The following is a 24,468-nucleotide window of genomic DNA, read 5'->3' on the forward strand; positions in this document are numbered from 1 at the left end:
AGTGAGATAAAACAAAAAAAGTGTGTGTATAATGACGTGATAACCTTCGCTTGGATCTTTGTGGCTGTGCTGACTTGGACGGTGTTTATCAGTAAAGTCATTGGGTCAGGTAATTGAAGAAAAAGAGACAGATGGTTGCGGCATTTACTGCTGATTACATGGAGGTCATAAAGTGCCTTCCAGTAGCTGGGGGTGTCAGGTCCCAAGCCTGTTAAACTGCCAGGATACGACCGCAATGTAGATGCCCTCACCACAAGGTAGAGGTGTTTAAGTCAAAGAACTGGGTCGGTTCTTCAGAGAATCCAACAATGTCATTTCAAGGCTTATTCCGTGCACAATTCCCCATTAGCTCATTAGGCCATTAAATGAAAGTACCGTATTTTTCGGACTATAAGGTGCACAGGACTATAAGGGGCACCTTCAATGAATGGCCCATTTTAAAACATTGTCTTTATATAAGGCGCACCGGACTATAAGGCGCACCATTAATGCATCATGTCAGATTTTTAATCCAAATCAAATCATTCTCCATTTCAGCTTTTTTATTTCAACTTCAGATGCAACAAATTACTTTATAATCACAAAATAATGATCCATAGTCTTTTTGATTCATGATTCATAGTCTTCAGCTTATGATTGATTTCAAGACACAATCCTTCGGGCCAGTTTAGATTTAGGAATTTGGTCCATATATAAGGCGCACCGGACTATAAGGCGCACTGAGAAAACTGTAGGTTTTTAGGTGCACCTTATAGTCTGGAAAATACAGTACTAATATGATGTCAGTTATATATTTTCGAACCTTAAAATGCCCCACTGTCAGTCTATATGTGTCGTTAACATGATGCGTTCCGCTTGACCTCTTCGTAATTACATGTCTTTCATTTATCTGTCAATTAGTAGCCGACCACTGGCTGAGGACAAGAAGCCTCCCCCTACATTCAAATGTCGGCCTCATGTTGACCTCTAACAGCTCATAGCTCCATAATCAAGTGCCAGAAATTTATTAGTCCACCGACACGTCACAAGTCCTGCCATGAGATTTTAAATGCTCTCTGATCTTCAGTCGATTTGCATTCGCCACCATTAAACTCCTTAGCTAGCTCAGTCCTTAGGATGCTAATGGAGACTGACTTTGCTCATTTGCTTTCTGTTATCACATTCATTTAAACCAGGCTGCATGTTTGGTGTCTGTGCTCTTCTTACGGGCGTGAGTTGGCAGTGACAAGGCACTGCATGAAAGAACTTTTATAGTGCACGCCTGATGAATAAATATTTGTTCTATCTGTTTGGATAATAATGAGCACTTTCTCTTTCTTTCACTCTCTTCTCAGTGGCTCATATGTTGGTTTGCTTAATGGAAAATGTCCCTCTGGCATTTTCATGTAAAACATGCACACACAGCATTCAAGCTGCTCTGCCTGCGGTTGCGCAACTCCTCATCATTAAAACAGAATTATGGAAGAAAGATTTTTTTTTTTTTTTTAAACATGCCCATGTAGACCTGTTTCCTAAAATAGACTTTTTGAAGCTTTAAGTCATTGAGTAAAGACATACTGTGTTCTATGTCAACATCACAATGTTGTACTTTCTCCTTTGAGGGGTGGAGAAAGAGTGTGTGAAATGCTGAGCAGTGATTGGTCCAAAGGGCTGCCAGTCAACCAGCAAATACTCTCCACTTCCTCTGTCCTCCTTTCCTGGTGCAGCCTGGGAAGAGGGAAGGGAATGGAGCTCATCAGGGTAAGTAGCCGGAGCTCCCTCAGCTCTCTCCTAATTGCCACCCGTCCTTGACGGGACAATCCGGGACGGATTGAGAGTCATCGGCTGCTCATGCGAGGGCTGAAGTGCTGATTTGTCCTCGGCGTCTGGAGCGCTCTGATGGGAGGCAGTGCCGGCTCCGACTGGGACTGGGGATGCTGAGTGGAGGGAGGGAGGGGCTGTTTGAGCTGGGACAGCAGCTCCAGCAGCAGGGGGAGTACCAGGCTGCCCTGCACTGCTTTCTCAGCTGCCTGCTTGGACTGACCCATGTGCAGAGCTTCACCTCTTTACCCAACTGCCTTCACCAGGTAAGAGAGCATCACTTTTTTCCCCACACACTTAAGTGTGCATATTTAATTCATCACCCAAATCTGCTGCATCGTGAAATTGTTTGACTGGAAGAGAAAAGATTCCAATCTTTTCCATTGCATGTGATCACAAGGCCTTCAAGTGAATCCATTTTTCTTCTGCTTAGTAGCACACAAAGGAATGCTCCAGATGTCATAACATCACACCACGTGAACAGTAACATGATAATGACCAGAGAGAAGATGCATCACGGAGATCCAAATCACTTCTTAGACAACTCGTGACATCATCCAACACCTTTAACCTTTGAATCCTCTGTGTTTTGCAGATTGCAGAACTTTTCATCACGGAAAAGAATTGTATCCTTACTTTGACAAGCCCACAAGAGAGTATAGAGATGATCTACTGAATTCAATGGAAATTTTATCAGGAGAGGAAGTCAATATCTGTTGACGGGTTCGTCGGTCCTACAATGATACGGTGTTTGTCTAGAGCTCACGCTTTAGCGGTAAGAGGATTTGTAGGCTCTTATCTCGGCCCAACAGAGTGGCCGAGTAAACTAATTAACTTGTATCTGCACTTGACTTGGTTGCCTATTGGCACTTAACAGCCTCCATAAAGCTCAACATTATAGCTCACGGGGAGAACGGAGGGTGTTGTGTGTCGGTGTATATTTTCCCTGCTGTCACCGAGACGCTTCGACTCTTAACTGGCTTGCTACATGAACCAGTGGCTACCCCTCACTGACCATTGTTTAAATAGGAGCATTTGTTAGGTGTCGCTTCAGCTCAAGCAATCAGGAGGACCCTTTCAGCGTGAAACATTATCCACTTATAGAGTTGGACAGGGTTACATCCTCTGACCGACAGTACAGTATCAATATTAATGTTAAATAGTTTTTGTGGCCTTGCACAACCAGTAAATTGATTAATTGGAAATCAAAAGGGATCATTTTAAATGCAGCCATTCGTTTTAGATTGGTTTTGCAAATTGTTGTTTTTGTAGTGGCAAAACAAGGTTAAAGTTCATTGGCAGGGAAAGCCAAAACATAGAGCCACTATTTATTATCTTGCGCAAAATCTGACTTGTACACTTTTTAGACACATGTGCCAGTAAGCCCAGGACAATTTGTACACAATAAGTGCTTTAAATTTGATGAAGGCCTCCCGAATAGTTAGCGCAGTGAACTTTGTCAAAGGCAAAAACTCTTTTGGTTGTTGAGTGTTTACTGATAGAGTTCTTGGAAAGCATGTGGCAGTGAAGTAGGATGTCAGATAAAAGCTGTGCTCTGTATTTCCGATAATTATCTTGTGATGAGGTAGAGGGAGGGGACAAGAAACAGTATCTCAAAATGTCTTGCAGTCATTTCCAACTCATTTGCCACGGCACATTAGTGTGCCATATGAGAGATCTGTTGTGACTTAACTGGTCAGAAAATGGTAGCTAATTAATTCAATTAAGTGTCTTTGTACATCTATCTATGCCGGCCACTTAAATGCTCATTCACCAGACCGAAGGTACAATTGACCAGTTTATCCACCAGTTAGTTAGTTCAAGATTTCACATTTAATCTTTTGTGTGTGTGCCATGAGCTAATGGAAATAAATATGTGCTTTGTTACCATTGTTGATGCAGTGAGGCTAAAGATAGCTGGCACAGGAAGTGCTCCAATTTTTTATGAAGGTTGCTCCCCCAACCCAATCCCCAAACAGTCCGCTGCATACCAAGTGTATTCCCTTGTGCGAGCTGACTTCCATAAACTGAGACAAGCATGATGTTTTCTAGTCATACAACAGGACCGTCATCAACAAAACATATTTCAATTATCATTTCTAATTTTACCTAGCTCTAATTTAAAAGATCTCAAGTCTGATGACAAGTGAATACTGAGCAATTTATAGTTCTGCACGTGAGCAATGTGGTTTAAATAGGGCATTTCGACAGGAGGGGCTGTGTTTATTTTAAGTTCTGGTCTTTGAATTCACCTGGAAATTATCACTGGTGTCATTTCACAGTGTGCCAACTACAATGGAATATTTCTGACGCTATTTCAAGATGCTTTTAATAGTGAGGCTTCTAATGACAACAATAGTACGAGATGAAAGGCATTCAAAACAATTCCAACAAAATACCAAATCAAACATTCAGTGGTGATGTGGAATCTTTTTATTATGGTGACAAGAATCAGCATGATAAGGTTTAAAAATGCAGTTCCGAGTGTTCCGATTATCACGATAACGGTGATTGACACCTGTACTTAACAACCCGCTCTGTTTGTTGAGGTCATTCTTCAGATGAATGGAGGGAGGGAGAGCAGAAAGGTAGAGCTGGGCAACAACCAGGGCTGTTTTTAACTTCAACAACTGACTAATCCCATTGGACAAGAATGATCCCTTACCCATATAAACAGATGGGAAGGCCCTCCAGTTCATCCAGGCTGAAAAAATGTTCTACGAGGTGGCATTGATCGAGCTCACGGCTCTTCACGGGAGCACAGGCAAGTTCGATGATATGTTTTATACCTCAGTAAATAGAAAATGTATGCATATAATCTATGTAGTTCACCATGCTATCTGATTTGTGATCTGGGTAGAGGCTCAAACAAAATAAACACACACACATACAACCTCTTGTTAACCTATGACCTCTTTTACGTGACTCTGTTTGTTTACCTATTAGAAGTTGAGCTATTATCACTAGTGTGCTGGTCATTCATCATATATTGCTCTCAGCTCCGCATGTTTGCCTCCACGTCCTCCTATCAATGTTTGTTTACCTAATTGTTGAGCTGCTATCACCAGTGTGCTGGTCATTCATCATACTTTGCTCTCAGCTCTGCATGTCTGCCTCCTGAAATCTGGGCAGACTTGATTTAACGGTCGTATTAGAAACTGTGTGATATGTAAATTTACTGTTGATTGCTCCTTGCTTTTTGGTATTAAAATTAATTATTATTATGATAAAATTATTATAAAATTATAAAAATTAAACTAACCGTTTAATGTGAGTGTACAGACTATTGTTTGTTGTGTCACTTACCTTGCATGTACGTGTGTCACAGTGTTCCAGTGGGTGGGGCGAGTTTGTTGTTTGACCTCCCTTATCTGCTCTCTTCTAAGTGTATCTCTGCGCTCTTGGCTCCAGTTCTCAGTTGTTGCTCTTCTGTGTTCTCAGAAGTACTAGACAGGCAAACAATTTCTAATCATTTCTTTTCAAGCTTTCTTATAGCTAGTAGAGAGAGGACTTTGATAGCCTGAGAGTTTTGCTGGCACGCTGACTGAATCCCATGCCCTGCGTTTGTGTAACAGGGTCCCAGGAGGAGGCTTCACTGGGCTCGGCAGGATGGTCGACCCCAGAGGAGCTCTCGGAGAAGGCGTCACAGGCACAGCACCTCGAGCGGCTGGCCCAGCTCTGCATCATGAGCAAACAGTAGGTAAAACTTTCAATGTGCTGCCATTCATACCATGTTCTATGCATTTACGTTAGTTTTATCAATATGCAAAACTTTGTTCGATGGCTGTTGTATCATCAGATTGGGCTTGTAACGTCATAGTTTTCCTCAAAATCATCAATGGTTTCATCACATGTCGGAGGAAGTCGTTTTCCGTGTTCTCTGATCAGATGTCCGCTACTGGCCATTCTAAAAGCGGCAATCCGAAACCAAAGGCATTACTAATTAAAGGGAAGCGTGTCTTTGGAAGAGCGAGTCTGACATTCTGTCACGCTTAAGCGACTTTGCGCTACATGTTTATGCGAGACCTGAGGGTGTGAGGATGGCGCCTTGATGGGTCATGAGGACACATAGCAGGCATATTTCCTGCATCATGCTGATGACATAGATTAACACTACAATTGGCGGGTTGAGGGACAACCTGCAGGCAGGAATAGAAGTTTTCCATTTCCTCCCCCGGCAGCTACAGACCTAATCCCAGCAGGTGCATTTTGAGATTGGTCTCAGTGTTGCGCCTCAGACTGTGAAACTGATATTGGTTTGCATGACAACCAGCACGAGCCAACCCACTTGACTCACATCATGCTAATAAATGTAGTAAATGTGTGTGTTTATGTTTGAGTCCAGTTGTCTCATGCATTACAAACAACGGGGGAACGCGTGATTAATGGCATTTTAAAGTTACTATTACAAAAAAGTAATAATAATAATAAAATATTTATTTACTTCTTTATTTTAATCCCCTTTTAGACCTCATCTTGCACTGGAGTACAGTGGTAAGGTATGTTCCTTTTTTTTTTTTTTTTTTCTGTCAATATTTTTCCAAATATTTAAAATGTTAATTTCTTATTTGGACTCCCTTCAGGCTGCAAAAATCCACCAGAGGGCCTTTGGTAACGACCACCCAATAACTGCCAGAAGCCTGGAGCTCATGGCCACAGTCTATGCCGAGATTGGCAAAACTGAATATTCAGGTAGGTGATACATTTTTAGTTCATTGGCTTTGCACAAATTGACTCTCCGCTGTAGCTCAACAAGAACCAATTGATCATTTTGGCTCACGAGTATGACTGCCCTTTTATTCTTTGCCTAAATTTCCATCTGTTCAGTGAGAATACACATAAACAGATTGAGTTAGCAATTAAAATACTACTTACAGACAGAAAGCCAATCTTTCATTAGCCATTGTTGACAATGCTTATAAACTTTGTTTCTGAGATCAAGGAAACGCTTATTGATGTGTATCAGCAGGTATTTGTATATATTTTTAAATGGTATAATCTGTCTCTTAAGCCTGTACTAACAGAGTTAGTTTACTCAGAAAACTTTGCATGTTTAATATTGTTTGACTTCTCTTCAAAGCAGACTGCAGTGTTACGCAATATTAGCAAATAGTCATGTGTGACTACGGTTGTGTTGCTAGACTCTCTGGGTCAGCGTGTCTCCGCACTCTCCAAACGCTTTGCTGCTGTCGAGTCCATCAGGGACACAGTCAACGGTTTTCCGCCTTCACATCAGGAAAAACACTCAGAGGTTCGTCACAGAAAGGACTTTGGCTACCAACAGGATGACAAAACAAAAGACAAGGTAAAGCCAACCTGCAAAAGCAGCATCCTGATTGCTACTTGAAATTTGTAATCTCAATCTTTTCTTAAATTCAGTTAATCAACGGAATAATCCCCACATCTATCCTCAAGAAGCCAAACTCCACTTGTGGGTCCGACACAGAAGCCACCCAAAGACGGAAAGGCGAACGGAGGGTTCGATTCCGGGAGCCGGAAACCACAGTGCATGGTGAGAAAACAAGATGTTGGGTTCAAACAATGATGGAGGTCAATGGAGGTCAAGCATGAAATAAGAATAAATGCAAGGAATAGTGTTTATTTTTGCCAAAATTGTTTTATTGTGTGTGTGTGTGTTCAGCCTATGAGACGACCCCATCTCGCCCTCACCTGTTCTTGTTCACCTGCCTCTTCCTGATGATGTCCTTCCTGGGCGTGGCCATGTACTGCACAGACCGGAGGCATCCACAGCGAGTGTGTGAGCAGCTGCAGGCCGCTCTGGCTGTCTACCTCCTTCACATGAAGCAACTTGTGTGGGGTTGTTGGATATGGCTGACGATGCAGTGATGGAGACCAACCACAGGAGGGGACATATCGGGTGCATCTTTTGTGGTAAAACACATGGCTCCCATTCATTGAATATCCTTTATATCGATTTTAAGGTCCATGGACGTGTACATTCTATTTTCATATTCAGCCGCAGCGTCAATTTTGGCAGACCCTGTTTTTTGTATCTCACTGCATGCCAATGTAAGTGGGCCGGCACAGCAGCAAGAGTGTCGTGGAGATAAACCTGGTGGAGTGACAATCTGATGACAGAAAGTCGATCTAAATTTTAATCCTTGGCAGAATTGTCTAAGTGTTTGATCTCTTTGAAATTATCCCCCTGGGTAATTTAAGTCACCTGTGACCACTCCCACAACGGCGCTGCATTCCCTTTGCAGATCCGCCAGCCTACATTCATCTGAGAAAGACAGTCTACTAATGTGCTAAATTGACCTAATAGCGAAGGCAGAGAGCATCCTGCATGTTCATGGACCTTAAGCTGGATATAAAAGATAGCAAATGAATGCTCAAGCACCGTTTCATACTGCTCACGTGTTTACTTAATGCGTACATTCACGCTTCAATAGGGTCACTACAGCTTTTCGCTTTTATTCTTAAATTTTGCACATATTGCCTGCCACACTCGATTCCTCGGCTGCCCTCGACCTATTGTATGTATTGTATATGACTTACATTGAATGCAAGTATTTATTTTTGTACAGTATGCAATTTGTGTGTATGATATTTAATGTGTTTGCGCAATACACTAACAAATATAATATTCGCCTTTATAAAATGTAAATAACATACAGGACACAGAATTAAATACATTTGCATAATGCATACGAGTGCTGCATCAATAATATAGATAATGCAAAGTTTTCATTTAGTTGTTTTTGATCGGGGGTTTTTTTGTATTTTATTGTTAGATTGTTATAATTCATGATATTATCTGTGTGAACGCATTTGTTGATGCAGCTCTTGTATGGGACCTCATTAGCTTGTGCAAGTGTATTTAATTTTGCCCGTGAGAGTATTTGAAAGCTGTAATCCATGTGAAATGAGGAAGAGAAGGAAATGAGCTGCTCAATGACGATATGAGCGAGATTGCTTTCGGTCACATTGCAAGACTGGTTGACTGAAAATCATCGCGACTCATATAAAGTTCTGAATTGCTCTGTTACATTTTTGGATTTCTTATATTGTGTCAGATGGGTGGGTGATTGACAGATGGAATGTGTTCCACTTTAGATATTTTGAAGCCAAACACAGATGATAAAAAGAACCAGTTGTTGTGTGAGTCGCCTTTATCAAAGCATAATTCAAAACACCGTATACATTTTTTGTTTATAGGAGCACAAAACATTGTGTACCTCTCATTATGAGCAATAACACCCATCCCATATTTAGCATTGAGTTCTTCATGGTGTTCATGGAGAGCGGATTATGTCAAAGCAATATTTAATATATGATTATATGGAAGCAAAGAAGAGATATTGTCACTGGTCACTTTGTATAAAGTGCCTTTAGGGAGGGTTTTTTTTTTTTTTTTTAGTTCTCTTTTCTGATTTTAGTTTTGAATAAAAGTCATCAAAAGGTGATTGAGTTTCTTGTAGTCATTTTTCTTTTATCACACCAAGGATGAATGCTTAATGCTGACAGTAAATAGTAAGAAGTAGCCTGAGATACTGTGTGACACCAGTCGCTAAAAGCATTTTGAGACAGACGACAGTAGAACTTTTTTTTTTTTTGCGGGAATACCACAAAAGCACGCAAATGTATTTTTGCTGCAGCATGCAGTATGAACCTTAAATAAAACAAAAGTCACAGTTATTGGTGTATAAAATGAGATCAGACCTAAAAGCCATGGTATTCTCATTTCATCATGCATTTAGTCTCATGCATAGGATTCACAAAGACAAGGTCCAACAAAGTGTCCAAGCCTTTAACACTGCGATTTTAAGTATCATAAACTCTAATGGTGTTGATACTAAGACATCCGATTAAAGGAGAAACGTACTGAGTGGGTAAAGAGACTCGTGAAAAGAAGGATTGATCAACTAGAGGACGAATATAAACCGATTTCGATTGTCAACAGAGGCAAACATTGGCGTTTCTCATGGCAGGAGAGGAGATTGTATAGATGACTGAGTGTGTTTGTGGATGGATTTTTTTTCTTTCTAGATGAGGCCGGTCTTAAGGTCAGAGTTGCGGCGTGAGGAGCGTCCAAGCAGCAGTTCCTTCTCGTGGATGAGACTGTCCAGAAGGTCTTCTTCTCTGTAGTTGTGGTAAACCTTGAGAAAGGCCAGCAGGGTGATGGCCAGCCAGGTGAGCCACGCAGCCCATAAACCAAACTGCAAGAGAAATAATTTGTTTTGATGATGAGGGTTAGGTTTTTTTAGGATGATGATAGGAGGGGACTCACCTGAGCTATTGCAAATTGGTCATAGAAAGCAGAGTTGTTAAGGCCCAGTTCTAGGTCAGTGTCCTGCAGGTCTTCACAGCTACATAAAATAGTACATGTTAACTTACAGTACTGGAAAAAAGAAACTTGAAACCTATTTTTAAAATAACATAAGACAGTGGTTTATAATACTGCAGTTTTCAGAATCAAGTGACCAGTGGTGGTTTGTGATAAAAAGATGTCATGGGTTATTCTCCTACCTGCTGGGCAGGGTGCCACCCTCTGTGATGGAGTCGCACCATAGGTTGAAGCCCAGACTGACCATGGTGCTCGACAGGAAGATGGTGAACACCACTAAGGAGCTGATCACCAAGTTGAGGAAGGCATTGAAGATGGAGCTGCAAAAAAAAAAAAAAAAAAAGGAGGGCATTTATCATCCATCCAGCAGCCATTTTTTTACAGAGCTTTTGCTCATGTTCTTGGCCCTTGACATGCTGATCCCTTATGAACCATCCAGACCTCTCAGATCATCTGGCACAGGTCTGTTCTTTATTCCCAGAGTCAGAACTAAACAGGGAGGAGCAGTGTTCAGCTTCTATTCTCCAAATATCTGGAACAAACTCCCAGAAACTCCCAGGTCTGCTGCAACTCTCAATGTTTTTAAGTCAGAGCTGAAGACCTTTCTGTTTGCTGCTGCTTATTATTGATTTTATTTTAATTTACACTCCACTGTAACTCTGTTCCTGTTTAATTTTTATTTTTACTGATTTTAATTTTAATCAATTGTTTTTAATGGGTTTTTTTTTAACTGTGCCCTGATGCTTTTAATGTTTTCTTTATCCTTTAATGCATGTCATGTTTTGTGTGAAGCACTTTGGATTGCCTTGCTGCTGAAATGTGCTATACAAATATATTATATATAATATAATATTAGACGTACAAGATGTTCCTGCTGAAGTCTTATGCAAACTAATTGGCCGCTGCTACATAGTCCTGGGAGCGTGTATTCCCTCCATCATTCTAGCATGACTGTTATCCTTCTGTATTTCTACTTGTCATGCTCAAAGCAGCAAGCAATCGGGCCACTTGGAGGTGATGTTAAAATGAGAACAAGTGCACTACTCACTCGTCGTGTCCTTTGCACAAGAAGAAGAGCAACCTCCAGGCCTGCACTGCGGATAATATGAGGGAGGCTATCCCAACAAAAGCGATGAAGCTGCAGTTGGACTCAGCACCCCACTCCTCCACGATGAAGCGCTGCTTAGACACCGTGATGTTCTCATTCTGCCACATCCCACGCGTGAACAGCAAACATTTGCCGCCGAAGTCCTCCGTGTTTTCGGACAGAGGCACCACGGCGATAAACCCAAACATAAAGGCTAAAAAATACAGAATGCATTGAGCGAAAATTAAATTATCAAGAGCCATTTTTGCCGTCTCTTTTCTCAGTGTACGGTAGTGTTATCTGAGTGAACGATTCGTTCATAGGAACGACTCTTTCAGTGAACGAGAGTGAACGACTCACTTCCTATGATTCCTTCTTTTTTCAGTTCATATGACTTCAACCAGATGTCGGTAATGCCCATTGAAGCTGGTGCCACCTCGCCGTAAAACAAAACGATGAAGAAAATGAACGAGTCGTGAATTGCATTTCCAGTTCACCGCGAGACTGGATCAGTGAGGGAACGAATCCTGGCTTTCCCGTTCGCGAACAAGTCAATGACTGAACTGCCTTCCTGTGCATCAACGGATCAGTCAGTGAATATGTTACGTCTCTTGGCGAGAACTATCTAAGCCAGAATGTAGATTTACGATTTACTTATCGTAGGTTTTAAATAACGTGTATGCATATATATGCCTAAATGTTGTTATTCAATATATCGACTGAAGTTTCACATTTGATTGCTGGTTTGAGATGTACTTTTATTATTATTATTATTATTATTATTATTATTATTATTATTATTATTATTATTATTATTATTATTATTATTATATTTTTTTTATTAACATTTATGTTATAACTTGTCTGGTGTTTTATTCCTTGTTTTTATATTCGCCAATCAAAACATAAAAATCAGACATTCATTCATTGAACGATTCATTTGAACGAATCTTTTGAGTGAACCGATTCTAGAGATTCAGTTCACCTAAAAGAACTGGAATGCACATCACTAGTGTATGGTCCTGCAGAGGTTGCGCATGCGCAGTGGATGCAGGCGCAGCATCCGAAGACGCACTGGTCTGAAAACTAATGAGCAGGAGAGGCCTTCAGGCCACATCTCTACGACGTCATAGCCCTTTCTTTTTAGAACCTATTGTGCAAAATACTGAAGGATGAAAAAAATGTGCAAAATACAAACTGGCATGTACATTAACCTAGAACAGCTTTTTTTTATACGCCTATATGCATGTATGTTTAATGGCTATACTCGAACTTGTTGAGGACCACAATGGTTCATTTTCTACTCATTTAGAATTAGAAAAAAAATAAATAGTGCAATGTCCTACAAGATTAGATCCTCCAGTGATGCTGACAAGTATTTATGTGAGAGATGTGCACACATCAGACGGCTATTTGTTCCCATCATGCCAACTGCACAATTTTACACCCACTCTGCATGTGATTTATTGGTCATTTGCACCACACCCCTCTGCACATTTCTCTCATATTATCATATTAGCTTAGTTTGTGTATTAGCTGAGCACGTATGGAAGTGTAGATAGATGTTCATCGTTTTTTTTAATATGCATTCCAGCTTGTTGTGGATTAGATGATTCCAGACTGTTTTCACAGAACAAAATTCTAAAATTTTAATGCAGAAATTGTGTTCTATTAATGTTTGATATATTATCAAATGTAGAGAAAGAGCAGACAAGTCCACAAGCCTTTCCTAATAAACGCAAAGGCGATTCCATGCACACCCACACACAGAAGTCCTCGAAGTCTCACTTCTGAATAAAACAACATGTGTGGGCACATGAACTGGGCACCCAGGGGACACCTACTGCAAAAGTGTGTCAGGCTGAAATATATGTGCTAAGTTATTCACCCCCTGCACCGCTTAAGCAGACAACAGAGGTCTGGAGGACGGTGGGAGCGAGGAAGATGAGGAGAAAGATGCTAGGCCAAATGTAGTCCCTGAATTCAGAGCGAGAGCAGTGGGCAGCAGAAAGCAAATAGAAGGTCATCCATTTTTCATGAGATGCAAAGCAAATACACTTTATCGAGCCCGTTGAACAATCTAAAGTGCGCTTTCAAGGACGCCGCGAAATGAGATGCATTTACGTTTCAAATTGCCTATTGCGTGACCTTGTCGAATTGGCCACAACACACAGCGGCGGGCGGGACAATTTATTTGGCCAGATTTTAATCAGCAAAAGGTTTAATAATAACCAGATGATTAATAATTGCTGAGAAATGCATTATTGAGGGATCATCTTATAGGTGAAATAAAGAGAGGAAGGGTGTGGTGGGACAACAACAAAGCAGCGGTCCTCACAAAAAGCAATTTATTAATGGTAAGTGCATGCACACCATCGTATATCACAAAGTCCCCTCCATAACTGGTTCCCGCTTATTGAATTTTTTTCTCTTTTTCTTGCATTTTTATAGAGATATTAAATCCATCTGTGTCTATTTTGGGTGTAATTCCACTGTCGGCTACTAGATGGAGACTATTTATACTATATAGTAGTTTGAGACGTCATGAAATTGAAATATTTCTGTATTTAGTATTTCAGAACATCTTTTTTTTTTTAATTATTGAATGCAATTCTGCTCTTTACATCTGCTCACAACAATGAACTCACGTTTACAATTTCATGCCAATGGACAAGTTCCACACTTCATGTAACATCTCGACTATAAACGCTATCCATCATGATCTTATTTTAACCAATTAGATTAATATTGATATTCTGTATTGTAATGCCCCATGTCCCATAATGTGCTTTCTTTTTTATCTATATTTTAACCAGTCCTAAGGATGTCTCATGAAACATTCCTTCTATCTGTGTGTGTCTGAAAGCAAAACAAAACAGACAGGATTAGAGACTCATATCCTGCGCTCTGATGTGAGGGGTCTGATGAAATATCCTGTAGACATTCATCTTTCCCCAGCGGGTGCAGGAAACTGAGAGCACTAGGCCAGCCACTGATTAAATGCTCTTAATAGAGGCCATTCATCTTCTCCTGGTGAATTCACAGAATTGTTTAAACACATACAATTTAGCCAATACTACATAAAAAAAAATGTGGCTACGTGCTAACATTGGCGTGGTTGAACTTACATCATAAAAGCTACACCAGTTTGATTTGGTGGTGGTACACACACACACACACACGCGTTTACACTTCACTAACATGGCCTAATGAAGTATTACCTGCCAGATGCCATATGGACTCAAATTGTAAACTAAATAATGCGGTGAGTGCATTACATTGAAATAATTATCCAATAAAACATGGCTAAAACAATTATCTGCCCATATCCTGCCAATTATATGGCAATGTTAACCCTTCTGATCGAGCATCTATTTGCAGAATAGTAGAATCAAACAGACATGATGATGTGGGGGTTTCTTTTAGACTAAAATACAATTCCAACATTCTGTTGAGCAGCAAGGGGATCAAACAGGTCACTCACATCCCACCATGAAAGTCTGCCTCCATATTTAGAAGATGACATCATGGCAAGCTCTGATGTTAATGCTGGAGGACAGGAGGAAACAAGTGCAAGGAGGAGGGGGCGGTTCTGATGAAGAGGTCACCTGATGTCTTATGATGAAACAAAATCCTCTGAGACCACCGTGAGATCATCTAAGAAGCTGACAGTTTTCTCAAATACAACACTAGCGCCCTCTTCAGGCCACTGATCATCCAATAGAAATAACTATGGTACAAAAAATCTGATAAAATAAGTGAAAATTGATCATTTCCCTCGAGGGCTCTGCCTCAACTGTCATCATGATGACATAAAAAAATAATATCAAAACAAATATTAATATTTGTCCATAGATCTTTGTGTATCACTAATTTTGAATTTTTTATAGTCAAAATAGCTGCAATTCCATATTTCCTGTTCAAATACTAAAGTTAAGCGCTTTTTTTTTGCTGAGGGAACATAAAATCGCAGTAAAAAGACAGAGATTGAGGCAGATAGTACTCTGCCCCACTGAAGGGGGGCGTACATCAACCAAAGGTGAGTAATGCTGCCCTATTTGTTGTTGTAGAGGTAGACCAAAAAACGGATGTCACAAACAAATCACAGGTTTTTTTGCACTATGCACCTAAAAGGGAAGTGGACTGTGACGTGACGTTTTGGGGGATTTGATGACGGGAGTGATGATAGACGAGCCCCTGCTGCAACTACTTATGTCTTGGAGAAATACAACTGTTGTGAAAAAAGTTAGTAGCTCAAACTTATGACAGATCTGCTGCGATGGCATCAGAGCTTCATGGGGTGCAGGCTAAAAATAAAGACAATGTGCCCAAACTAAAGGAAAATAAGGAGGACTTTTGCAGCAAAGTAAAGGAGCTTTTTGGTGAAGGATAGACAAGTGGACTTCATCTCCAATTAAGGTAAGACAAAGTGCGTGCGATGTCTATAGTAAGCAAAGTACTCTGGCGCCATCTACAGGACTGTCTCAGAAAATTAGAATATTGTGATAGTTTTTTTATTTTCTGTAATGCAATTAAAAAAACAAAAATGTTATACGTTCTGGATTCATTACAAATCAACTGAAAATATTGCAAGCCTTTTATTAATTTAATTTTTGTTTTTTAATTGTATTACAGAAAATAAAGACCTTTATCACAATATTCTAATTTTCTGAGACAGTCCTGTAGTTTATATGTTATATATAGTAGTTGTATATGTTAACGTGAACGGTGGATGCTTCATTCTACATGCATGCGCGCTGTCGCACGGTAGGACACCTGAAAAAAACTTTTCAGTTTTATTTATTCCTCCATTTAATTTTGAAATCAGGCAGATGGGGTTTCATAAGTTTGTATGGTTAGAGTTTCATTAATCAATTTTATTTTATTTATGGAACCAATTGTTTAAATTGGAAGATATGTGATGACTTTACTAATGAACTGTACACATTTAATTTAATTTAAATGATTTAGACTATGTAACGTAACATTACCATGCGTATTCTAATTATTTTTTTTAAGCTGTAATAGGTAGGACACAGGTACAAGTGTAAGCACCAAGGTCTCTTAAGGTATCACAAATTAGTATTTTGTGCAATTTGTTCAGTTGCTGATTTTATTGCCTTCAAGTCAGTTCTAATTGTGTGGATAAAAATACTGTTGTTTGTTATCCATATTAATCATGCATGTTTTAGTAGTTAATCTGACTGTGTATTTTTTATTTATTTTTTTTTAAGAATAGAATATCAAGCCAAGTAGTTTCCGGCAATATTTTATTTTTGTCCCATCAAAAGAAATGCACAAATCTGCAAAGCTACTACATACAAACGGCCATACAATAGCAATTCCACGGTCGCTGTTCCAAGTCAACTCCAATGTCGTTTATACAACATTTAACGTTTGCATGTATGCTGCATTCAGCAAAACAAATGACTTTTTCTTTTCTCATTTTAAATGAAAAAAGTCTGTATCGGTAGTCTACTTACTCACAATAAGAAAAGACAGCACAAGGGTTTGCATAGCTTCTTTGTAATGTAGACTCGCTACTACAGTATAAGGCACTTGGTGGAAAACAATTTTAAAAAATTAGATTTGACATAATACCGTTTGCCCCTTACATTTCACTTGCAAGATTACACAACAAATGCACTTCACTCTTCTTTTGGCATTAAGTCGCAACATTCTCAAAATAAATAGTTTGGATTCTTGTGCATATTCTGACTGACAAATTGTCTCATAATTCCTACGCCCACTCGAGTTTCTCAAGGAGACAACATAACATTGTGCAATGATTGGGGGGGGAGTAAAAGAGTAAAAGGCAATGCAGTGCTTCGGAAAGCCAAAACCTGACAAGGTAAATTGAAGGCTGACATCCGAAGTGAAGGTAGCGAAGGCAGGCAGCGCTCTTCCTTGCTTGATCATTTATACGGCCCTCGGCTCAGTGTGGGTCAGGACGTTCATGGGTGCACATTAGAGGAGCAGCGCACCCCCCCTCTCCTCCCGGATTGGGGTCAGGTGAAGGAATCCGCTTTAACCCAGCTGATCTTCATACTGTTTGCGGAAGCAGTCTCCGGCTGGGAAGAAATCCCAACAACGCTCCTGGTACATCTTCCACACGTATGACTCCTGAGGCACACACATAAAGAACAGTATGGTAACATTCAATCAAATTAAATTGACCATAGCGTAAATCATGCTGCACCTGGCCAGTGTGCTCGGTCTCATCCTTGTTGATGAGGTACATCAGGAAAAACCTTCAAGCAAAGCAGAGTCAGTGAGCGGAAAACACATCAAGCATAGCAACACAACAAAATTAAGGAACTAGATTGAAATGTCATGATATTAGAATGTGTAAAGAAAAGAAAACTTTCACTGTTGTCATCATGGATAAATAGAGAAAAAAAACCTCAATGTTGAATGGAATTTTCTTTCCAAGTGGAATACTCACAGGTAATTGGCCAAATTGTGCTCTTGCAAAGTGTGAGTCTCAAAGCCATGAGGCGTTGTGTCAAAGTAGTCGTTTCCGATCCCACAAATGAAACATTTTGTCTGATGAGGGGAAAAAGAAAACATATAATGAGAAGGGTTCATCCCGTGTCGGTTCATCTGAGATCTTCTCTCACCTCCATGTCTTCTTTGACTTGTTCCTGCTGGTCTCTCAGCTCTCCAAAAGCATCAATGATCAAACCTGCAACCATCAACAAACTGTGACTTCCTGGGTAGCTTAAATAAAGTGGAGAGGGCGAAGACAAAATGTCTGACCCTGGATGATAGCCAAGAGGATGACGATGACGAAGAAAAAGAAGGTGATGTCGAAAAGGATGCGGTACAGCTCGTAGGGATCGCCAGCCGGGTCTTCAATCTCATCACCAATGCCACCCCCCGCTCTTACGCCCACATACATGTGGAATAGGTAGCACTGCGGAGGAAAGCTGACACTTACAAAAGGTTCCATTCTGGTGAATTTTTAAATATTTCTCTTACAGTCATCATATCGTCACACTTCATGTCTGGCTCGTCGTCATCTTCGCTCTTGTTGTAGAACTTCCTGAAGAAGTTGAAGGCCACCACAGTGTAGAGGTAGACCACGACGGCCAGGAGCCCCACCGTCAAAACCAGCTGTGACAAACACAAGCGTTGTTGGAAAGGAACATCCATCTATTATTTTATGACGTTTAGGGTTTACTGATTGGTGCACACCCTGGAAAGACCATCTAACTGACCTGTTTGCCGTTATGGGTGACCGAGGACAAAATGGTGCGAAGCGTCTTGAATCCCATTGCGATGTCCAGCAGATGTGCAGCAAAGAAGAAGTTGTTATAGTGGCCCAGAATGGACATGGTCGTGTACCACACAAGGTAAAGGAAGGACTGGTATGGAAAGATATTTAAAGTTAATTCAATTCTCTTTTATTCATCCAACCAATCAACCATCCATACGTACGTTGTCTGTAAACACCACCCCCATTTTCCAGATATGATACATTGTATCGATTGAGCTCAACCTGAGGACAGAAAAAGAATCATCAATATATTTCAAGTGGATACCCCCTTAACCATCTCATCTCTTACCAGGACACCAATGAGGCCTCCTTGGTGACGGCTTCCTCCGTCGGATTAAAATCCAGAGCGCTTTTGTCCAATCCCAGCAACTCTGCAATCCTCTCGGCGCCATACAAGTCGCCATACTTTTTAATCACCTACAAGGCAAAGAGGATTCAAATATTTGTTTCTCAGTGTTGTCATAAATATATAATATTTTGGTTTGAGAGTTCAAAATACTCAGTGTTACCTTTCGTTTGACAAATTTATCCCAGTAGTTGTTGGGGAAAGATCTAACAAAACAAAATGAAAACAAAATGTGGTGAAAAGATAAAGCACAAAACATCAAAACAAGACATACGTACGGTGTATTAATGACCATCCTGTCCCACTGTCCTTTAATATCATCATCTGACGGCTGCTCGGTGATGTAGAGTCCAGCAAACTCCAACTTTCTGGCTATCTCCTTCTCACGCTTGAACACTACCAGTGGAACCTTGCATGCAAACAATAAGTCACTTATAAATTCCATTGTGGTGTTCTAATCATCTGTATTATGGCTTGTTTCATTTGGCAAAAAACAGTGGTTCCTTTTTTAAAGAACTTATAGTTGTGCTCATAAGTATTTTGTAAGTATGTGAGGTGTTTTCACTGGCGGAGCTAGGATTTTTTTTCTTGTGGGGGCCATGGGGTGGCCCAAAAAAATCTTCAGAAAAGGCTGATAAAAATTTACAATATGTTGCTTAATGTGGAAAAAAAATCCAGAAAAATCAGAAAATACTCAAAAGTCAATTATCTGGCGTGGCACCTGATGTGGTCTAAGTATTTGTCAACATTTGATAAAAATCTTAAATTCAAAAAAGCAAAAAGCTAAAGAACGGGTCGTTTTGAAACGGTGAACGTTTGTGATTCAACATGACAATTTAAATGCCATAAAAGAACATGTGCCCCAATGCTTTTGTCCATATAGTGAACCCTATTTATATATGCAGTGTTAATGTCCATATGGGTGTTTGCGTGTACCTTCAGGTAGTAGTATCCCACGACACACAAAAACGATATAATCGTGTGCAGTATTGCCAGACAGCGAAGAGTTGGCGCCATGTAGCCCGTACTCTCTTGTAGGATAAAATATTCAAGAGAGTTATCGTCTTCCTCTTCCTCTACAGTTCTCCCATGACCATTCCAAGGATCTTCATCATCAGAGTTATCGCCGGTCACCTTATAACATTAGAAGAAGAAAAAAAAAAAAGACTATTATTTCAGACACTTGCAAGATGCTTTTGTTGCAACTCACTTTATAGAAGAGAAGAATGAAGTTGATAGCAAATGCGACAAACAGTGCCAAAAATCGCAGGTTGTAGAAGTTCCTGGCCAGGTAGTTCTGTGAAATAAATGTAGAAAATATCCATCAAATACATTTCAGCCATTAATTGGAGGAGTTTGAAGAAACATATTCTGACCAGCATCTTGGTTTGGTAGACTTCCAAGCCAGCAAAGAAGCTGGCCATGAAGGCCTCCGGTGGGTCTTTCTTTACATTGAGCCTCTTCTTGGGGGCTTTCTTTCCCATTGAAATAGCCGGAGGGGCTTCATCCTTGGCCTTGTCGTGGTCCTTCTTCTCACCATCATCAGAGCTACACCGAGAAACATCCCGTTAAAGAAATGTGGCAAGAGAGCCCTTTGAACAAAACACTCACTCTGCTTTCTCTGAATCGGATTTGTAGTCTCCATTTGAAGCCCGGTTCTTGGCAGCCATCTTGAAAACAGATGAACAATTATTCGTGTGATTACTCATCAGTGCAGAACATAATTACTGTTTCATGTCCTTTCCACTTGGAACGAACCTGAGCCTTCTTCTGCTTGACAGCACTAGCTATGGATGGCGCGTCGCCCCCGACAACTACCTCAGACACGTCCCCCAATCCAGGCTCTGCTCCATGCTTGCCTTCCTTCTTGGGCTGGATGTTGAGCAGCTCAGCCATCAGGTCTCCCTCGGCCACTTCCCCCTGAGCCATGTGACCCATTTCGGTCAATGCCGACGCCTCATGCGCCTCCATCTTGTCTGTCTCCAGAACATCTCCATGGATTCCAAACTGAGTGGGATCGGGCATGTTTCCCAGAATGTCCGTAACCTTCATGTTCTTTGCCCCTTCAACGAGGCCACCCCCAAACATGGTGGTCCACAAAATATGGAAGAACCCCCAAACCAAGCTGTAGACAAAGTGGAAGAGGCCGGTGATGATCATCCAGAAGAACGCAAAAAAGCCGTGTACCGTCTCCCTCACGCTCATCTTTCGGAATTTTCTGTACTGCCGTTTCATGCTCTTGAAAGTCAGCATCTGGCGAACGTGGCAGATATTCTTTCTCATGGAGATACAGGCGATGGTAAATGCTGATGAAGACTCCAACATCATATTCTCCTCCTCTTCCTCCTCCTGGTTCTCCGCCAAGCTCTGGCTGTCATCTTCGTCTTCTTCTTCCTGGCGCTCCACCGGGTCCGGCTCTGAAATCTGCGAAGCTAGTTGCATCTCAAAAATGGTATCCTCGCAGAAATTCACAAACAGTTCCATCTTCTCGCTTTCTCCGCCTTCATTGACAACATCAAAGATGAATTGTCGCTTGGACTCCTTCACCTGAGGCTTCTCCCATTGAGTTCGACTCGACTCGCTGATGTCGAAGTAGACTCGTTCGATGCGCTTGGCTCCGCCCATGATCTCGATACGACCCAAGTAGGGTTCAAAGTAGCTGAGGACACTCTCGGCCAGATCCTGGAACGTGGAGAGGCGAGCATCGTGTGGCATGTGCTCCGAGAGGTTTGTTAGAAGAACGGCCACGTTGAAGCCAATGTCTTTAGCGGGCTCATGGAACCTTTCCACAAACTGCACGTAGTTGAACATGTCATTCTCATCCGCCTCGGCACAAGACAGAAGAAACTCAATCTCCGACTGGGAATACTGCTTCTGGTTCTCCATGGACTTCTGGAAATCCTTCTTGGAGATAAAACCTTTGCTTTCGGCATCATAGATCTTGAAGCTGTCTGAGGTGGTGAGGTCCTTTAACTTGAGGAACATGTCAAAGAACTTGAGGATCATTTCTACGTTGCTGGACGATTCCACCAAGGTGTCCACCATTTGTTTCCCGATGGTCCCATTGACGACATTTCCTGTAATGGGATACGGAAATAATCTGCACATTGTATTATTGCTTTGACAAAGCAAAAAAATGTTTTTAAAGATTAATGCTACGACATATAGCGTTCACCTTCGAGAAGAGAGAGCATCATGACGATCATGTCCTTCTGCAGGTCCAGCAGCTCCTTTAACAATTCAATTTGACTGGAGTCCTGTTAGAGGATAAAATCAGGACTGTGACAGCTGATGGCCTCCATTAAACTACTACGCTGTCCATTCCGTATGGTCTGCTAGTGGAGATCTGCCCTGCAAGGCCCCCAAAGTGTGCTTCTCGGTAACCTCCATCCATCACAACCAGGGTTAATGCTATTTTCTGTCTAAAAACAGATGTCTCACCAGCCTAACTCATTTGAGGACTTTATGGACTCTGGATTCAGGACATCATCGATCTCAGGAGATCTTCCACATGTTAAATGTAAAAACCTTTCACATTTGGTAACACTAATGTTATGACTCATTGATATTAAGACGGCAGATATTCTATACCTGGGATAACTTCATTTGCATATTTGCAAAAACATGCAGGAAGCCCACGACGGCATCCCATAATCTGCTATGAGCCAGACTCTGTTGGTTGCCTATGCATGGACCCTAGAACACACAGCACAGCTCTCGGTTCATAAATAAACGGAACTTTCATCATCGTATCGTGCGTAGTGATGATACCTGTATGTACTCGGTTAACGAGTTGAAGACCTGCTTAGCAACCGCAAGCGCTTTGGAGAAGTTCCTCTGACCCGCTTCGTCAATTATATCTTTTCCGGAGTAGTACCAGTAGAAATCACTGATGGATTCCTATCATGAAATGTTAGCACATGTCAGATAGTGGAAAATATAATAGGATAGACAATTTAATTTGTAAGACGAGCTCATAACAGAAGATCCAACCTGAAGTCTAAGCAGATAGTCCACAGTACTGATAATGATGTTCACTGTAGTTGTGTTTCCTGTCTGTGTCCTTAGAAAGTTCTGGAAATCTACAAATAATGAATTGACCGTCAGCATTTATTATTTCTAAATGACAGAACATGTGAAATTGGTGTGTGAAGATACCGTTGTTGTGTCCCTCACACAGAAGCTGCAGGAACCTAAAAAGATCCTTAGTGAACTCGTCATTTTGAAGCACTTTGGAACCTGCATAGACAAGAAAACAAATGAACGGTTTGTTTTTAGTGGTAAAGCGAAAATGTAATAAGAGGAATAAAATTGCAAAACTGTTTCTATTCTGGCAAACAAAGCAAATATTTCGCTCTTGTATTAGTATAATCCATATGAAAGCAAACCAAAATAACTGGCAAGCACTACTTCTTGGATTTTGGTCACCTGACCGCGGAGCAAGCAACAAATCTATATCAGATGTTAAAACGAGCATGCGTGCATTCCGCCCAGCCTGAATTAAAACTATAAATAAGGAATAGGAAAGTGCTTCTATTGCATTCAGGGTGCAAAGGGAGGAAAGATCAGAGCAATCAGGATGTCAGCATTGCATAGAAGAGTAGAGTAGAATCTAAACCGTGTATTTACCCCGCTCACTCACGTTGACTGCGACCGAAGACATAAAAAATGATCATAGGAACAGACACAAAGCAGACATAAGCAAATTGACATTGATATTCAACGACAACCACGGGAGAAAATGATCGTACTCCAGATATCACACATATATTAATTTGTAACGTGTAAGCTTGCAAGTGAAGTTTTAAAATAAAGTTTTACTCTCTACAGGCGGGGGATTAAAACAGTTACCATCACTTATGCCTGAGTTGATGATGTGGAGCAATTAGCATTATGGAATATATTTTTCCGTATATATAACTCTAAGTACTCTTGCACAATCTTATGGACTCCGTAAATGCAAATTAATAGGTTACATTGTTATTGATTATTAAATTGATTGTGCAAATATATCAGTGACTATGCAAACCTGCCGCCAAATTGATATATTTGTTCCATGTAGTAAAAATATTTTAATTGATGTCACTAAGTAGATGTAATTGCTTGACAGGACTTGAACACGCATTAACAGGCTCGTTATGTGATGATGATATAAACATGAAACAAAAACATGATATAAAAATGAAAATGGAATTGCGCAACTCCAGAAGGGCTCTGAATTAATGCTGAAATGACTTGTGCGTGAATGTATTTGTGTATGTGTGTACAGTATTTTTATTTGGCCGACTATTAGCAAAATTGTGTGAACACTAGATGGCAGACTTTCACTTTTACATTACAATGGTGACATAAGAAACTGTACAGCATTATTATAAAATTATGGGGGGGTGTATTTCGTTAGATCGATGAAAAATAACTCCTGAATTAGCAAGTATGTGTAGCTCAATGAAAAAATATTTTTCTTTTATCTGGAATTGACAACATTGACTTATTATAAAGAAAACTCTTTTTCACGATCATATTGGATCTTTTACATACTTGATCCTTCCTCTGTAACCATCCCAAGACCTTCTGCTTTGTTTTGTCTCTCGAAAGCATTGAGGTCCAGCACACTAAGAAGAAAAGATGATTGTCACAATTTAGTTTAG

At 40.6% G+C, this 24,468-nt stretch overlaps 3 protein-coding genes across 3 annotated transcripts in view; 1 reads left to right on the top strand and 2 right to left on the bottom strand.

Moving 5' to 3' along the window:
- Positions 1–1,685: 1,685 nt before the first annotated feature.
- On the top strand, positions 1,686–9,177 carry lg16h14orf180 (linkage group 16 C14orf180 homolog). Its single transcript, XM_061301826.1, has 9 exons — positions 1,686–2,066; positions 2,396–2,426; positions 4,478–4,564; positions 5,376–5,496; positions 6,269–6,299; positions 6,384–6,492; positions 6,942–7,105; positions 7,180–7,312; positions 7,442–9,177. Exons 1-9 carry the CDS (start codon positions 1,914–1,916, stop codon positions 7,645–7,647), a joined length of 1,035 nt encoding a protein of 344 aa, XP_061157810.1. The 5' UTR covers positions 1,686–1,913; the 3' UTR covers positions 7,648–9,177.
- A 50-nt stretch (positions 9,178–9,227) lies between these two features.
- On the bottom strand, positions 9,228–11,494 carry LOC133169539 (transmembrane protein 179). Its single transcript, XM_061301828.1, has 4 exons — positions 11,157–11,494; positions 10,291–10,428; positions 10,052–10,130; positions 9,228–9,980 (listed from the first exon to the last, which is right to left on the bottom strand). Exons 1-4 carry the CDS (start codon positions 11,456–11,458, stop codon positions 9,807–9,809), a joined length of 693 nt encoding a protein of 230 aa, XP_061157812.1. The 5' UTR covers positions 11,459–11,494; the 3' UTR covers positions 9,228–9,806.
- A 4,967-nt stretch (positions 11,495–16,461) lies between these two features.
- Positions 16,462–24,468, bottom strand: part of LOC133169623 (ryanodine receptor 3-like) — a 55,195-nt gene continuing 47,188 nt past the window's right edge. The window contains 23 exon segments of the mRNA XM_061301965.1: positions 16,462–17,318; positions 17,395–17,446; positions 17,641–17,741; positions 17,816–17,880; positions 17,955–18,111; positions 18,177–18,311; positions 18,416–18,562; positions 18,636–18,696; positions 18,764–18,891; positions 18,984–19,026; positions 19,099–19,229; positions 19,757–19,954; positions 20,031–20,117; positions 20,197–20,368; positions 20,432–20,490; positions 20,579–21,897; positions 21,996–22,077; positions 22,412–22,516; positions 22,592–22,720; positions 22,814–22,902; positions 22,979–23,059; positions 23,450–23,467; positions 24,359–24,432. Of these exon segments, the coding sequence (XP_061157949.1) occupies positions 17,223–17,318; positions 17,395–17,446; positions 17,641–17,741; positions 17,816–17,880; positions 17,955–18,111; positions 18,177–18,311; positions 18,416–18,562; positions 18,636–18,696; positions 18,764–18,891; positions 18,984–19,026; positions 19,099–19,229; positions 19,757–19,954; positions 20,031–20,117; positions 20,197–20,368; positions 20,432–20,490; positions 20,579–21,897; positions 21,996–22,077; positions 22,412–22,516; positions 22,592–22,720; positions 22,814–22,902; positions 22,979–23,059; positions 23,450–23,467; positions 24,359–24,432 (3,529 nt within the window). The 3' untranslated portion in view covers positions 16,462–17,222.

Source organism: Syngnathus typhle, linkage group LG16 (genome assembly GCF_033458585.1).
Source record: "Syngnathus typhle isolate RoL2023-S1 ecotype Sweden linkage group LG16, RoL_Styp_1.0, whole genome shotgun sequence".
Classification (NCBI taxonomy): domain Eukaryota; kingdom Metazoa; phylum Chordata; class Actinopteri; order Syngnathiformes; family Syngnathidae; genus Syngnathus; species Syngnathus typhle.

What these genes read in the sequence shown, in the direction of transcription:
- lg16h14orf180 (XM_061301826.1), top strand. Translation starts at nt 1,914, where the DNA reads ATGCTGAGTGGAGGGAGGGAGGGGCTGTTTGAGCTGGGACAGCAGCTC. An exon ending in GGCTCTTCACGGGAGCACAG is followed by an intron (nt 4,565 to 5,375) that starts GCAAGTTCGATG and finishes TTTGTGTAACAG; the next exon opens with GGTCCCAGGAGGAGGCTTCA. An exon ending in GCCGGAAACCACAGTGCATG is followed by an intron (nt 7,313 to 7,441) that starts GTGAGAAAACAA and finishes GTGTGTGTTCAG; the next exon opens with CCTATGAGACGACCCCATCT.
- LOC133169539 (XM_061301828.1), bottom strand. Translation starts at nt 11,458, where the DNA reads ATGGCTCTTGATAATTTAATTTTCGCTCAATGCATTCTGTATTTTTTA. An exon ending in TTGTGCAAAGGACACGACGA is followed by an intron (nt 10,429 to 11,156) that starts GTGAGTAGTGCA and finishes TTTTTTTTGCAG; the next exon opens with CTCCATCTTCAATGCCTTCC. An exon ending in ACCAATTTGCAATAGCTCAG is followed by an intron (nt 9,981 to 10,051) that starts GTGAGTCCCCTC and finishes TTTCTCTTGCAG; the next exon opens with TTTGGTTTATGGGCTGCGTG.